This window comes from Podarcis cretensis (genome assembly GCF_951804945.1).
Source record: "Podarcis cretensis genome assembly, chromosome: 10".
In the NCBI taxonomy this organism is placed as follows: Eukaryota; Metazoa; Chordata; class Lepidosauria; order Squamata; family Lacertidae; genus Podarcis; species Podarcis cretensis.
In genome coordinates, this window is record NC_137179.1 from 2,089,902 (window position 1) to 2,105,174 (window position 15,273).

General features: G+C 51.8%; 1 protein-coding gene across 1 annotated transcript; it reads right to left on the minus strand.

The window, feature by feature from the left end:
* Positions 1–816: 816 nt before the first annotated feature.
* On the minus strand, positions 817–12,369 carry LOC307224858 (uncharacterized protein; the record flags this gene model as incomplete). The annotated part of the gene is made up of 6 exons (XM_079992028.1): positions 12,223–12,369; positions 10,457–10,660; positions 9,332–9,597; positions 6,568–6,713; positions 2,038–4,365; positions 817–1,791 (listed from the first exon to the last, which is right to left on the minus strand). Exons 1-6 carry the CDS (start codon positions 12,294–12,296, stop codon positions 817–819), a joined length of 3,993 nt encoding a protein of 1,330 aa, XP_079848154.1. The 5' UTR covers positions 12,297–12,369.
* Between the last annotated feature and the right edge of the window lie 2,904 nt (positions 12,370–15,273).

The window sequence follows — 15,273 nt, forward strand, 5'->3', positions numbered from 1 at the left end:
CCAAGAAGTCCTCAACGGCAGAACAGGCAGATGATAACAAGCGGTATGTTACAACGCCTGTGAAGGCAGATGAAGACTGCAGGAGATAAGAATCTACCGATTTGTTATGACTACTTCATGCCATCGGAACAGAGCCCTACTGCGAAGACACTGCGTTGGTCAGCATGTACTGATCTACACACAAAATAAATTTATACACAGGCATCTTCCAAAAACCCAACCCAAACCCCAAAAGTCCCATGGCGATGGGCAAATGGTAACGGGGGCAGGATTGTGAAATCTGGAAGCCCCTAGTCATGAACCGGCACATGGGCGGTGGATACAGATTCAGTCGTTCTGATTCAAGGAACAAGGCAGTTGAGCAGCTCAGCAGCTGTATCCATGACCGAGCAGCCCTTTTTAGGATCCACTCTGCTCACCCCCAAAAGGGGGAAGGGCTAGAAAAGGTGCCCTAAACATAGTCTGCCTCCCTTTTTCCCTGACTGGATTACCGTGCCCAGTGGGGTCGTAAAAGACAACCCCAGTGGCTGCCTCTGTTTCATCCTGTCTGCTTGCACGCAATTGTAGGATTCCCCCCCACACACACACACCTTACAGTTTACAATACAGCGAGGAATAATGCAAGCAGCCAGTTTTTCTGGTGGCCAACAGCACCAGAGTGTGGTGCTGAGCAGAACTGGCCTCAGGAGGGTGGTTGTGTGTGGCAAGACGAGCATCACAGGCAGGTAACAAACATAAAAGTTTATTTCCTTCTGGATTCAATACAAAATCTGACACAAGAGTTCCTCTTTGGGGTACTATTTGGCAGTCACTCTGCTAAGACCTACTGACTTTGGTGAGGCACTCGCGTGCCAGGGGCGCTTTGGAGTTCTTCGCCTGCGCGCAAGGATTCCTTTTCTCCGCTCCTGAATCCGGGAGAGAATCTGCACCTTTCTTCTTGAGTTCCAGCTCGGTCAACTTCTCCTCCCTGGCAGCATGCAAGAATTTCTGAAGCAGTCTGAAGAAAGAGGTCACTGTGGTATTGGTATTTTTCTGGGGCTTGGGGGCAGCTGGGGCTTCTGGCTTGGGCTGAGGTGCTGGGGCTTTCGTGATGCGTTCTGGTGGGGCTTCTGTCATGGGTTTTGATGCGGCTTCTGTGGGTGTTGATGGAGCTTCGGTTGTGGGTTTTGATGGGACTTCTGTGGTTGTTGATGGAGCTTCGGATGTGGTTGTTGATGGAGTTTCTGTCATGGGTTTTGATGGGGCTTCGGTTGTGAGTTTTGATGGGACTTCTGTGGGTTTTGATGGGGCTTCGGTTGTGGGTTTTGTTGGGACTTCTGTGGGTGTTGATGGGGCTTCGGTCGTGGGTTTTGATGGGACTTCTGTGGGTGTTGATGGGGCTTCGGTCGTGGGTTTTGATGGGGCTTCTGTGGGTGTTGATGGAGCTTCGGTTGTGAGTTTTGATGGGACTTCTGTGGGTTTTGATGGGGCTTCGGTTGTGGGTTTTGTTGGGACTTCTGTGGGTGTTGATGGGGCTTCGGTCGTGGGTTTTGATGGGACTTCTGTGGGTGTTGATGGGGCTTCGGTCGTGGGTTTTGATGGGACTTCTGTGGGTGTTGATGGGGCTTCGGTCGTGGGTTTTGATGGGGCTTCTATGGGTGTTGATGGAGCTTCGGTTGTGGGTTTTGATGGGGCTTCTGTGGGTGTTGATGGAGCTACGGTTGTGGGTTTTGATGGGACTTCTGTGGGTGTTGATGGGGCTTCCATTGTGGGTTTTGATGGGACTTCTGTGGGTGTTGATGGAGCTTCGGTTGTGGGTTTTGATGGGACTTCTGTGGGTGTTGATGGGGCTTCCATCGTGGGTTTTGATGGGACTTCTGTGGGTGTTGATGGAGCTTCGGTTGTGGGTTTTGATGGGACTTCTGTGGATGTTGATGGGGCTTCTGTCATGGGTTTTGATGGGGCTTCTGTGGGTGTTGATGGAGCTTCAGTTGTGGGTTTTGATGGGGCTTCTGTGGGTGTTGATGGAGCTTCAGTTGTGGGTTTTGATGGGACTTCTGTGGGTGTTGATGGAGCTTCGGTTGTGGGTTTTGATGGGGCTTCTATGGGTGTTGATGGAGCTTCGGTTGTGGGTTTTGATGGGGCTTCTGTGGGTGTTGATGGAGCTACGGTTGTGGGTTTTGATGGGACTTCTGTGGGTGTTGATGGGGCTTCCATTGTGGGTTTTGATGGGACTTCTGTGGGTGTTGATGGAACTTCGGTTGTGGGTTTTGATGGGGCTTCTGTGGGTGTTGATGGAGCTACGGTTGTGGGTTTTGATGGGACTTCTGTGGGTGTTGATGGAGCTTCGGTTGTAGGTTTTGATGGGACTTCTGTTGTGGGTTTCGATGTCGCTTCTGTTGTGGGTGTTGATGGGGCTTCTGTCACAGGTTCCGATGGCTCTTCCGTCGTGGGTTCCAGTGGGGTTTCATGCTCAGGTGGCCCTCCAGCCTCATACTCATGCTCGTACTCATATGCATAAGGCTCTCCTGTCCCATGTTCATGCTTATGTTCATGCTCATGTTCATGCTCATGCTCATGCTCATGTTCATGCTCATGCTCATGTTCATACTCATACACATTTGGTCCTCCAGGCTTGTGCTCATGTTCATGCTCATGCTCAGGTGATACATCTAGCTCCATCTCAGGTTGTGTTTCATTATTGGGTTCAAGTGAGGTGTTGGACACAGTTTGAGGTAGGGACGGGGGCTTCACTTCCGGCGTAGTGCTGTTCTCAGGTTGAGGTGGAGTTGAGGGGTTGGGAGGTGGCTGAGATGCAGGTATGCCATCTGGATCTGTTTGAGGAGGGGATGTGGGCTTTGGCTGAGGTATGATTTCTGGGTCTGTTGGAGGTGTGATCTTTGGTTGAGTTATGGTTTCTGGCTTCCTTTGAGGTGAGGCTGTGATATTTGGTTCAGGTGTGGTTGGTATCTTAGCCTGAGGTGGGACTTTGGGCATTGGCAGAGGAGGGGTCTCTGGCTCAGGTTGAGGTATGTGTTCTGGCTTTGCCTGAGGTGGAAGTGGGGGTCTTAGTTTGGGTGGGGTTGCAGGCCTCAAATGAATTGTGATTGTGGGCTTGGTTTGAGGTGTCGACGTAGGTTTGGGTTGAGATTGGGTTTCAGGCTTGGTTTGGGTTGGGGTTGCAGGCCTCAACAGAATTGTGATTGTGGGCTTGGTTGGAGGTGTTGACGTGGGTTTGGGATGAGATTGGGTTTCAGGCTTGGTTTGAGTTGCAGGCCTGAAATGAATTGTGATTGTGGGCTTGGTTGGAGTTCTGGGTTTGGGTTTGGGTTGAGATGTGGTTTCAGGCTTGGTTTCTGGTGTGGGTTGAGATGTGGTTTCAGGCTTGGTTTCTGATGTGGTTTTGGAGTGAGTTGTGGTTTCAGGCTTGGTTTCGGGCGTGGGTTTGGGTTGAGATGTGGTTTCAGGCTTGGTTTCTGGTGTGGGTTTGGGGTGAGATGTGGTTTCAGGCTTGGTTTCTGGTGTGGGTTTGGGTTGAGATGTGGTTTCAGGCTTGGTTTCGGGTGTGGGTTTTGGTTGAGATGTGGTTTCAGGCTTGCTTTCTGATGTGGGTTTGGAGTGAGTTGTGGTTTCAGGTTTGGTTTCAGTCATGGGTTTGGGTTGAGTTGTGGTTTCAGGCTTGGTTTCTGGTGTGGGTTTTGGTTGAGATGTGGTTTCAGGCTTGGTTTCAGACGTGGGTTGAGATGTGGTTTCAGGCTTGGTTTCGGGCGTGGGTTTTGGTTGAGATGTGGTTTCAGGCTTGGTTTCAGACGTGGGTTGGGATGTGGTTTCAGGCTTGATTTCGGGCGTGGGTTGGGATGTGGTTTCAGGCTTGGTTTCAGACGTGGGTTGGGATGTGGTTTCAGGCTTGGTTTCAGACGTGGGTTGGGATGTGGTTTCAGGCTTGGTTTCAGACGTGGGTTGGGATGTGGTTTCAGGCTTGGTTTCAGACGTGGGTTGGGATGTGGTTTCAGGCTTGGTTTCAGAAGTGGGTGAGGGTTGAGATGTGCTTGTGGATGTGGTCCCCTCTTGTGGCTTCGGCTGCGATGAGGCTGTGGGCTTGCTGCTGGTCTCAGACCAATGGAAAGGGTTTGTCGGAGGATGGAAATAGATAGTGACGTGAGGTGTCTTCAGCTTCCGGGGTGCCGAAGGGGCAGGCTCTGGGGTGGGTGGGGGCTGGGGCATGGGTCCTACCCACCCTTTCACCCAGGCATACAAGGGCTGTGTGGCAGTGTAGACTCCAGGCCGGTGTGCTTTGCCACAGCCTTGGCCCCAGCTGGTGACTCCAATCACCCAAAACGGCTGAGCTGCCTCTTCCTTGCACATGAGGGGGCTCCCACTGTCTCCCTGAAGCGACAAGACACGCAGAAGAAGTGGGGGGTGAGCAACCGATTGCATTTGTCTCAAAAGGAGGGAAGAACGGGGTGGCCACTGGGGCGTTGCGGGGTTTCCAGAAGCGCTGGGCAGCTGAAGGGCTGCACGGGGTGAAGAGATGCTAACTGTCTCCCATGGGTGAGTCAGGGGTGTAAAATGGGTGCCTCGCCTTGTTGGTGGTGGGTGGGGAGCGAGTGCCACATTGGCCAATGCTCAGCTCTCCGGAGGCCTCATCTCAGCCTGTCTGTGGCCAAAGTGAGTGTGATTTTTGTAAAGGACAAACTGAAGTATATTGGGGGCTCCCCAAACCCTTTAGATATCGCAACAGAGGAGTGGTCACTAAATAGACACATAAGGCACAGATACCGTATTTTTTGCACCATAACACTCACTTTTTTCCTCCTAGAAAGTAAGGGGAAATGTCTGTGCGTGTTATGGAACGAATGCCTGCGGGTGGCGGGGGGGGGGGAATCTGTTGCAGTCGTGAGCAGAGGATCCATGGTTCCCCTTCTCTCCTCCATGGTTACAAAGCATGGATCCACATGGATCCTCAGGATTTTTGCATTGGGCTACTCCAAACTCACTGTCAGATCACATGTCTGTGGCCACAGCATGAACCACAAAAATCATATATCCACTATTTCGTTTAAAAATTTTTTTTTCTTGTTTTCCTTCTCTAAAAACTACGTGCGTGTTATGGTCTGGTGCGTGTTATAGAGCAAAAAATACGGTATATTTTCCATGGCTGACTGAGGATTCGAACCCTGGTCTCCTGTGTCCTAGTCCCGCACTCTGACCATTACACCACCACTGGCTCTGATCTTACTACTTGTGCTTTGCCACTTTTACACAAGATAGGGGGCTAAGTGTAGGCTGCCCCGCCTGGTTGGCTGGGGGGGCGTGCGCTGGGGGGCATGTGGGGCCCGTGCCGAGGGTGAACGCAGCCTGCCTTCAACAGACTCCTCGCCCTCTGCCTCCCACTGGACCAGCCTGCCTGCTGCCACACCATACTGGAGCCCTGGAGAACACGGCTGCCCTTCTGCTTGCCTCTCCCTTCCCATCCAGGTGGAGCCTCTCACCTCTCCTGGGGGGGGGTGGCAGTGCCTTCTCCCTCCCTCCCTCTCCGTTGGCCCATGGGCAGGGCATGCACTAGCCAAGGGGAGAAGGAGACACCATCCCAGCGCCCGAGGACCCAGCCTGGGTGCAGCTTGGCTTGCCTCCCCACAGCTGTGGCCACCCTGTCGTGGGGGTACCCCCTCAGAAATGTGCACATGGGGCCACGCCCCCCCCCGGCCCCCCAACACTTTGCCTCTGGGCTGAATGACCCCAAATGATGTGAGCCAAAGGAGCTGGACCCCTATATCCTCAGAATAAGGCTGTTTCCTGCATAGCCACTTCCGTGCTGGCCAAGGAGGTGGGGTTGCGCGTTTCACTCCCCTCCCCCGCGATAACAAGGGAATCCCCGTCCATCTCATATCCTGGGGCAGGCAATCAGCTGGGTCCAGGGGCGGGGCCTCGGCTATTTAACCCGCCCACGGTAGTGAAGGGTTACTCTCCTTCGCTACAGCTGACACGGTTTTCCCTCCCATCCCACCCATTTAGGTTAGGCTCTCTGACGTTGCTATGAACTACGGTTGGTCGCCGTCAAGGGGCCTTTTAGGAATTTTCCCCAATGGCAGATTGGCACCAGCCGTTTGGTTTTCGCCTACCTCGTAGCAAATCGTCACAACTCTTCGGTATTGGCGGTTAGGCATTGATGGGGGTACAGCTCTATTGTTATGCAATTGAAGGGGGAAGGAACGCCATCACCTCCCCCCAAACACGGGTAGTCTGGTAAAGGATTCTGGGGGGCGTGGCCTTGTCCTAAGTCTAAGGAGGTGTGGGCCCACGGCACGCCCCCACGCGGTGGTCCTAGTTGATGTGCCTCAGCAGGACTCCTCCCACTGGCGATTAACCCTTCCGGCTTTTAGGCGGTTAGTAGATAGGACCAATGCCTAAGGCCAATACCACTCAATTCCTGTAATCAATAAAGTTGTGGCCTAATTTGACCCATTAACCTGAATTCTTGTGTCCTGTGTCTTTATTTCTTGGGGGGTGGCGGGAACTCGCCACGCAACCTCGAATCTGACACCCAGTTCCACATATCTGAAGCTGCCAAGGATATTGGCACCTTACCTGGCAGCTGTCGGTGCCTCCTTGTTCGTACCCTGCGCAGAGGCTGTTCTCTCTTACGGTCCCGTTATACCAGCTGCTGCTGTTGCACGTCTGGGTGGAAAAGCGATTGACTTTTGCCTCCTGCATCATGTCTGATGCCTCCACCCCTGTTGGCAGGGAAAGAGCAACTCTTTAGTCTGTGGTGCGTGTCCCCCCCAGACCTGTTCCTAGACAGCTTGATGCTGGAACTTCAGCTACAACTGAAGCCCCACGGAGGAAAGGAAGCGCCCCCACCTGACCCCAGGATCCTTAAGGAGCAACATCGCCTGGACTGCCACTTTGGGGGCGTTGAACAGAGGCAATCAGAAATAATAATAATAATAATAATACAGTGGTACCTCTGGATGCGAACGGGATCCGTTCCAGAGCCCCATTCGCATCCTGAGCAGAACGCAACCCACGTCTGCGTGTGTGTGGGTCGCAATTTGCCGCTTCTGTGCATGCGCGTGACATTTTGAGCGTCTGCACATGCGCGAGTGACAAAACCTGGAAGCAACCCGTTCCGTTACTTCTGGGTCGCCGCGAGACACAACCTGAAAAGATTTAACCCGAAGCGACTTTAACCCGAGGTATGACTGTAGTAGTAATAATAATAATAATAGTAAATTTTTATTTATACCCTACCCTCCCCGGCCAGGGCCAGACTCAGGGCAGCTAACACAAAATATAAATTACAATAAAACGTTAATAGAGAAAAGAAGAAAAAAACAGTTAATTAAAATACGGCTTAAAATACAGCTTAAAATGCAGCCTCATTTTAGTAGTAGACCATAAAGGGAAGAAACATCAGATATTCACCCGAGCAAGCTATCCATGCTGGTCCTACATGGGCCAGCAAAAAAGCCAAGGGAAAATTTATATACCAAAACCCATATTAGGGGTCAGAGTGAGTCTAAGCCGAAGGCCAGGCGGAACAGCTCCATCTTACAGGTCCTGCGGAAAGATGTCAAATCCCGCAGGGCCCTGGTCTCTTGTGACACAGCGTTCCACCAAGTCGGGGCCAGTACTGAAAAGGCCCTGGCCCTAGTTGAGACCAATCTAGCCTCCTTGAGGCCCGGGACCTCCAAAGTGTTGTTAACAGCCTACTGGAGCAGCCAAATAGACCTAAGGACCGAGGAATCTGGACTGCCTCTGAACCTGGAGGTTCCATCAGAACATCAGAATAAACTTCTGGCGTTCAGAAGCATCGCTTCCTCCAACTGTGGAGGTCGAGCAAGAGCCATCATGAACAAATATGCAATTCGTTGTGTCTGTTTTGGATTTCATTGTGCTATTATCTTCCTTTGTGGGTAGTACAGGTGGCGATTCTGAATAAAGCTTTCTATGGGGTGGGGAGCACAAGGGGTGAGTTTCATGGAACAAAGGGGAAGGTGGTCCATAAATATTTGGGAACAACTGGGCGAAGCCATGAGATTTGGGCAGACCCAGCCAAGCAAGGTTTAACAGAACTTCCACCATCCAGGCAGCTTCCAGATGTTTGGGTCAACTATTCTCATTAGCCACAGAAAACAGGACCCGATGGAAGACATTGTCCAAAACATCTGGGAGGCACCGTTGGCAAAAGGTGGTATCATTACTTTAATGTATAGATTTCCATACGGTTTCACAGTTTGTCGTGGAGAGTGCTGATGACTAATATGAACCAGGGATGAGAAACCACAGGCTCAGGATCAAGTGAGACCCTTCTGCCCTCCTGATCTGGCCTTTGGACCTCTCCTCACCCCACACTTTCCAGGCACTCCTCTTCCCCAGGCCACTTAAGAAGATCTTAACACTTCTACCTCAAACTGTGGAGGCAAGAGCATAGCCATTAGGACCAGTAGGCACCGATAGCCCTCTCCTCCACCTTAAATTTGTCAGCTCCTCTTTTAAAGCCACCCAGGTTTGTGGCCATCCCTGCCTCCCCCACTGCCCCCTACTTTGCATCTTCCTCAAGTGTTTTCACATGGCCAGGATGTGGCCTTGAATTTGTACTGTGCCTCTTGCTTGCATGGTAGGAAGATTGAGAAAGAGAGAGAGAGTGTGTAGAAATTAGCCTTCTGCACACAGGTAGTGTGTATGCACACAGGTAGTGATGTATGGAAGTGAGAGCTGGACCATAAAGAAGGGTGGTTGCCGAAGAATTGATGCTTTTGAATTATGGTGCTGGAGGAGACTCTTGAGAGTCCCACGGACTGCAAGAAGATCAAACCTCTCCATTCTGAAGGAAATCAGCCCTGAGTGCTCACTGGGAGGACAGATCCTGAAGCTGAGGCTCCAAGACTCATGAGAAGAGAAGACTCCCTGGAAAAGACCCTGATGTTGGGAAAGATGGAGGGCACAAGGAAAAGGGAGGACAGAGGACGAGATGGTTGGACAGTGTTCTGGAAGCTACCAGCATGAGTTTGACCAAACTGCGGGAGGCAGTGGAAGACAGGAGTCCCTGGCGTGCTCTGGTCCAGGGGGGCATGAAGAGTCAGACATGGCTAAATGACTAAACAACAACAACACAGGTAAAATTCACATTTGCCAATTGGGCCACTTTCCCCCTGGCTCCACCCACCACTGCCATGTGCCCCCTGGAAGATTGCCCTGGAGGGCTTACGGCTCCCAAGCTCAAATCGTTCCTTATCCCTGCTGTAAAAGGGGGCCAGCCAAGGTCCCTAGAGGAACCTCACAGCTGCCTTTCTCCACCTGCTTTGTCTACTCGGGTGTGGCAGAGAGGCCGCCTCGGCCGGGCTCTCACCTTTTGCTTTGCTGAGTCCCCAGCCACTGATGTAGCAGAAAGACAGCGCGGCCACGCTGACGGTGCTGTCGGGCATGCAGGCCGGCTGGATGTAGTCGCTGCAGATGATGGGCTGGTCCAGCTCCATCAGCGCCACGTCGTTGACCTGCGTGGTCGGCTGGTAGGCTTCGTGCACCACCACTTGCTTGATGTAGCGCACGTGGACCTCCGAGCCAAGGATGGAGAGCTTTGAAGCACCGATCACTGCGCGCCAGTGCGGAAGGCTCCTGGAGAGCAGAAGAAGCTGTGAAGCTGAGCACAGCTGAGGATTCCAGTACCCCAAGAACTGCCTCTCCCCTTACGAACTGACCTGGACCCAGGAGGTCCAGAGGCTGGCAACAGGAGAATAGGGCCTTTTCAGTGGTGGTTCCCCTTTTGTGCAATGCACTCCCCAGGGAGGCTCGCCTGGAACCATCATTATATATATTCAGGCAGCAGGCAGAAAGGCATTGCTTTGTAACCAGCCTTTTAGGCATGGAGAACTTACTCGTTTGATATTCAGTGGACACAGCTTGGATATTTTGTAATACTAAATTGTATGCAGGTATACTGATTAATCGTAGAATCGTAGAATTGTATTGTAGGGTCATCCTAGTCCAACCTTCGTTTCAGAAGTCACAATTACATATACAGTTATATATACAGTGGTACCTCAGTTCCCGAAAGCCTCCGTTATCGAATGTTTCAGAAGCTGAACACCGAAAACCCAAAAGTAAATGCTTCCGTTTTTGAACATTTTACTGAAACCCAAATGTGCGATGTGGCTTCCGCTGAGTGCAAGGAGCACTTACAACCAATGGGAAGCCGTGTCTCGGTTTTCAAATGTTTCGGAAGCCGAACGGTCTTCCAGAATGTATTACGTTCAAGAACCGAGGTACCACTGTATTCACGTTTCAATGATCATTTCCATTGTATCCCCTGTGGCTTTGTGTTTTTTGTTCCTTATACTTGGGGACCCGCCCCCCTGTTTTCCCCATTGCCCCCTACATGGCCTGGTTCCCAGTGGTCAGGGCATATGGCCAGTCATGGGGGGGGGGGCATCTTCCTTCGCCTCATCCATCCCCAACCACTTTGGCTCCTGCTTACTTTTTGCTTCCAAAGCAGTGGGCGGCTGTGAGGACCCACCGGGCAGAGATGAGGGCGCCTCCGCAGGTGTGCTTGTGCCCCGTCAACGTTGGCAGCTGCAAGCTGACGATCCAGGGCCAGGCCCCCGGCAGGGCGTCGGCCCCACCCATAGTCCGCCCTGTGCCGCCACCATGGCCTGGCACCAAGGGGCGCCTTCCGCAGACTCTGGAAAGAGAGGTGGTGGTCAGTGCTTCCTCGCTCCCAGTGGTCCGTTCTGCACATCGAGAGGCAGTGTGGTGCAATGGTTAGAGCGTCAGACTGGGGCAAGAGCAGGGTTTAAATCTCCTCTCAGCCATGAAGCTCACTTGTGGTAGTGACCTTGCGGGCCAGACACTCGCTCTCAGCCTAACCTAGGGGGCTGTTGTGGGGGATAAATGAGGACCGAGGTGGCGAACCATGTGCACCACCTAGAGCTCATTGGATCAAAGATGCATCAATGCAATAAACATCTTGCCTGGTGCCAGCTAATGTTTTCACTAGAGAAAATGGCATGGCTCATGTTCCCGCCCAAATTGCTCCCTACCGTCCTTAGACACTGTTCTTCCTTAATCAATGAACCTTTGGGTCCATGCAGGTCTTGAACTTTGTTAGTGCTCGCCCATCTACATTCATCCTCAAAGTGGGGATGTACTCTACGTGGGGCTGCCCTTGAGAAGGACGCAGAAACTCCAGCGGGTGCAGAATGCCACGGCGAGACTCCTTACGGGGTCCTCGCTGCGGGATCACATTCACCCGGTGCTATACCAGCTGCACTGGCGCCCGGTGGTGTACAGGATCAGATTTAAGGTGCTGCTTTTAACCTTTAAAGCTCTATATGGCCTAGGACCCTCGTACCTACGGGACCGCCTCTCCTGGTATGTCCCATGGAGGAACTTATGGTCTTGAAACAAAAACATCTTGGAGGTCCCAGGCCACAGAGAGGTTAGGCTGGCCTCAACCAGAGCCAGGGCTTTTTCGGCCGTGGCCCCGATCTGGTGGAATGCTCTGTCCCAAGAGACTAGGGCCCTGTGGGACTTGACATCTTTCTGCCTGAAAGACAGAGCTGTTCCACCAGGCCTTTGGCCAAGGCGCAGCCTGACCCCCTCCTTTGGTGATCCTCACAGAGCTCTAGCCCAACGGTTGCCATTGATTTGATTTGAAGTGATTTTAGTAATAATAATAATAATAATAATAATTTATTATTTATACCCCGCCCATCTGGCTGGGCCTCCCCAGCCACTCTGGGCGGCTTCCAAAAGAATATTAAAATACTATGATACATCAAACATTAAAAGCATCCCTGAACAGGGCTGCCTTCAGATGTCTTCTAAAAGTCTGGTAGTTGTTGTTCTCTTTGACATCTGGTGGGAGGGCATTCCACAGGGAGGGCGCCACTACCGAGAATGAATTGATTTTAGAATGTTGTATTACTTTACTGTTGTTAGCCACTCTGAGCCCGGCTTTGGCTGGGGAGGGCGGGATATAAAGCAGGACCCAGGCACATGGAGCCCTCTCCACACCTGCAGTTTCCAGCATCTAGTATTCAGAAGTCTTGCTTCCTCCAGCACTGGAGGCAGAGCAGAACCTTCCTAATAGCCACGAATAGTCCTCTCTTCCAGGAATTTGAAAGCCACCCAAGTTGGTGGCCATCTCTGCCTCCTGTGGGGGAGAGTTCCATTGTTTAACTAGGCACTAAACGAAGAAGCATTAAGCTTCCTGCTGGACTCTTGTCTGTTCCCGTCACTTACTCGCAAGTATCAACTATGGCACAGCTGGGCCAGACAGTGGCAAGGATCTGGAGTAGCAGGAGCAGCCATCTCATCCTCCTCTTGGCTCCAGATGCTACTCCTATCACCGCATTCTCCCACCGCTCTTGACCTCACAAATGCACTTTGCCAAGCCGCATCCAATCAGCAGGGAGACAGTATGACATCACACGGAACGGATGTTCTTTTTTGATCCGGAATGCATTGGCAACATTAATAGAAGCGCCTGGGCCAGGTCCCCCAAGCCCAAGGGTGGAACGGTCCTCAAAGCATCACCCATGGTCTGGGCTCCCAGCCTTGGGAGATGTGTCTCCAAGCAACCTTGGCTGCAGGCACAGCAGGAAGAGTGTTCTGCGCCCGACCTCTTTTGCATAAGAACACCGGGAGAACCTCCTGGATCAGGCCGAAGGAGCCCCGTCTAGTCCAGCACTCTGTTCTTGCAGTGGCCAACCAGGTGCCATGGTGGGAAACCGGCAAGCAGGATTGGAGCGCAAGAACACTCTGTCCCTGCAGTTTCCAGCAGTTGGTATTCAGAAACATTGTTGCCTACAGTTGTGGAGGTTGGCGGTTCGAATCCCTGCAATGGAGTGAGCTCCCGTTGCTCTGTCCCAGCTCCTGCCTACCTAGCAGTTCAAAAGCACGCCCGTACAAGTAGATAAATAGGTACTGCTGCGGCAGGAAGGTAAACAGCATTTTTGTGTGCTCTGGTTTCCGTCACAGTGTTCCGTTGTGCCAGAAGCAGTTTAGTTCTGCTGGCCACATGAGTTGGAAAGCTGTCTGTGGACAAACGCCGGCTCCCTCAACCTGAAAGTGAGATGAGCACCACAACCCAAGAGTCGCCTTTGATTGGACATAACCATCCAGGGGTCCTTTACCTTTACCTTTTTACCTGTGTGCAGAAGGACTCTCTTTTATCCACCCTGAATATTCTCACTTTCAGCATCATTAGATGCCCACAACCTCTACTGTTATGAGACAGAATAACTTTTTCTGCATCTGCTTTCTCTGTACAAACCTTTAACACGTTGCCTCTTGCAATGCCCCAGCCGCTGCAAACTCTCCTTATAGGGCAGTCGTTCCACCCCCTCAATTGTTTTGATGGCCCTTTTCCGAACCTTTAGCAACCCTACAATATCCTCTTCAGGGTGAGGTGACCAGAACTCTACACAGCACACTGTTCTGGTACTCCAAGTCTGTACGAGAATCCCCATAACCCATTGCATTTTCCCTTGCTAGGGTACCCTAAGAGATAAAGTCAGACACATTGCCTGGCACTCAGGAGAACCAAAGGCACCGGTTTGACACACCCGGCAGAATGAAGTGGTTAGAATTCCGAGATAGGAGGGGGGAATCTCCCTTTTCAGAGCTTCGGAGGTAGAGAGTGCCAGTTTCAAATGCTCACCCATGTATAAATAATCCTCCGCATGTAAATAATAATAATAAATTCACATCAGAAGAGTGGTCTTCTAGCCCAGCTCATTCCCTGCCTGTTTTGCACTGAATTTGTCATGTGGAGGAGCATTTTTTTAAAAAGGGTTCTCCCCTCCAGCTGTGATGCAAAGTGGTATATTCCATTCTCCACCAGATTCTGATTCCTGCACAGTGAGCCAGGCTAGAGTATAGAATATAGCGAGAGCTGCCTTCCCTGATCCAGATGTTTTGGACTACAACTCCCATCAGCCTCAGGGAGCACCAATGGGAAGTGACCTTTGCTGGGAGCAATAAGTTACCTGGTTGCAATAAGTTACCTGGACCATTGGGTGGGAGGATAGACAGAAAGGCAACCTATTCTTCCCTCGCCGGTTCCTTCTCTTTCAGCAGCTGTTTGTTGGTAAAGTAGGTGACCTCCTTTCTGACTTTGTGTCCTCCCTCCCTCTTCCTTCTCCAGGTCAGCATGAGTTAGTGTGCACTAGTGCCTCCATCTTGGCCCTGGGAGAAACCTGTGCTCAGAATGCCTTTGTTTGGCACGACAAATAAGCCTCCAATTTGCTTTGTCCTTTCAACCTCACTGGGCTTCTTTTTCTGTGCAGCGCTGCAATATATTTACAGCAGGCCCACATCCTACATGTGGGGTTATTATTACAGGGGTTTGTAAGACCCCTGGAACCACACATGTACACATCTCGTTTGACTATCCTTTAGTTTGTAGTTTGTTAATGGATTCCTGGGGGCATGGCCCTGTCCGAAGGCTAAGGGGGTTAGGGCCCAAGGTACACCCCCTAGTGGTGACCCTGGGAGAGTTCCTAGTTGATGTGCATCAGCAGGACTCCCCCTACTGGTGGTTAACCCTCCCCGGACTTCAAGCGGACGGGCTGAATCCGGATATAGTTGGTTAGGACCAATGCCTAAGCCAATACCGCTCATCACCAGGAACCAATAAAGTTGTGGGTTTTTTTAGCCCATTAACCTTAATAATTGTGTCATGTGTCATTATTTCCACCGGTGTGTGTGTGTGTGTGTCAGGAACTCGCCATGCAAGCGGGAAAGTGTTAAGGCAGGAGCCGGTTGTCATGAATGGTGGGATGGAGGGGCAGCAATGACTTGACCTTTGGTCGCCTGCATTGCTGCAGCATGTCAGAATGGAGCGGGGAAGGGGTGAGCTGGGGGCAAGGCCAGCATGGTGCAATGCAGGGGGCAGGAGGCAAGGGACAGCTCTGCCAGGGTGTTTGCACCAGGCTGAACTTGCTCCCTCCTTGGACCCCTCCTCTGTCCTGGTATTTAGCAGCAGCTCAGGCAACCAGGAGTGAGGTGGGCTCTGCCACACCACAGTGCCACCTGCTGCTTACTCTGAATCAGGTAAAATAACCCAGAGCCTAGCCCTGTGCTCCTTGCTGAGGAAGGGCAGGAAATACTGTACTTTTCTGTGTATAAGTTGCCCCCATGTATAAGACGTCCCCTATTTTGGGAGACTCAAATTTAAGAAAATGGGGAGAGATGGCTCAGAGTTGTTGAGCTTTTTTGGGGGGGAGGGATTGCCAAAAATTGCTCACCCGCATGCGGCACAAAATCAGCCTCTCGTCTGTCCCCTCGCTG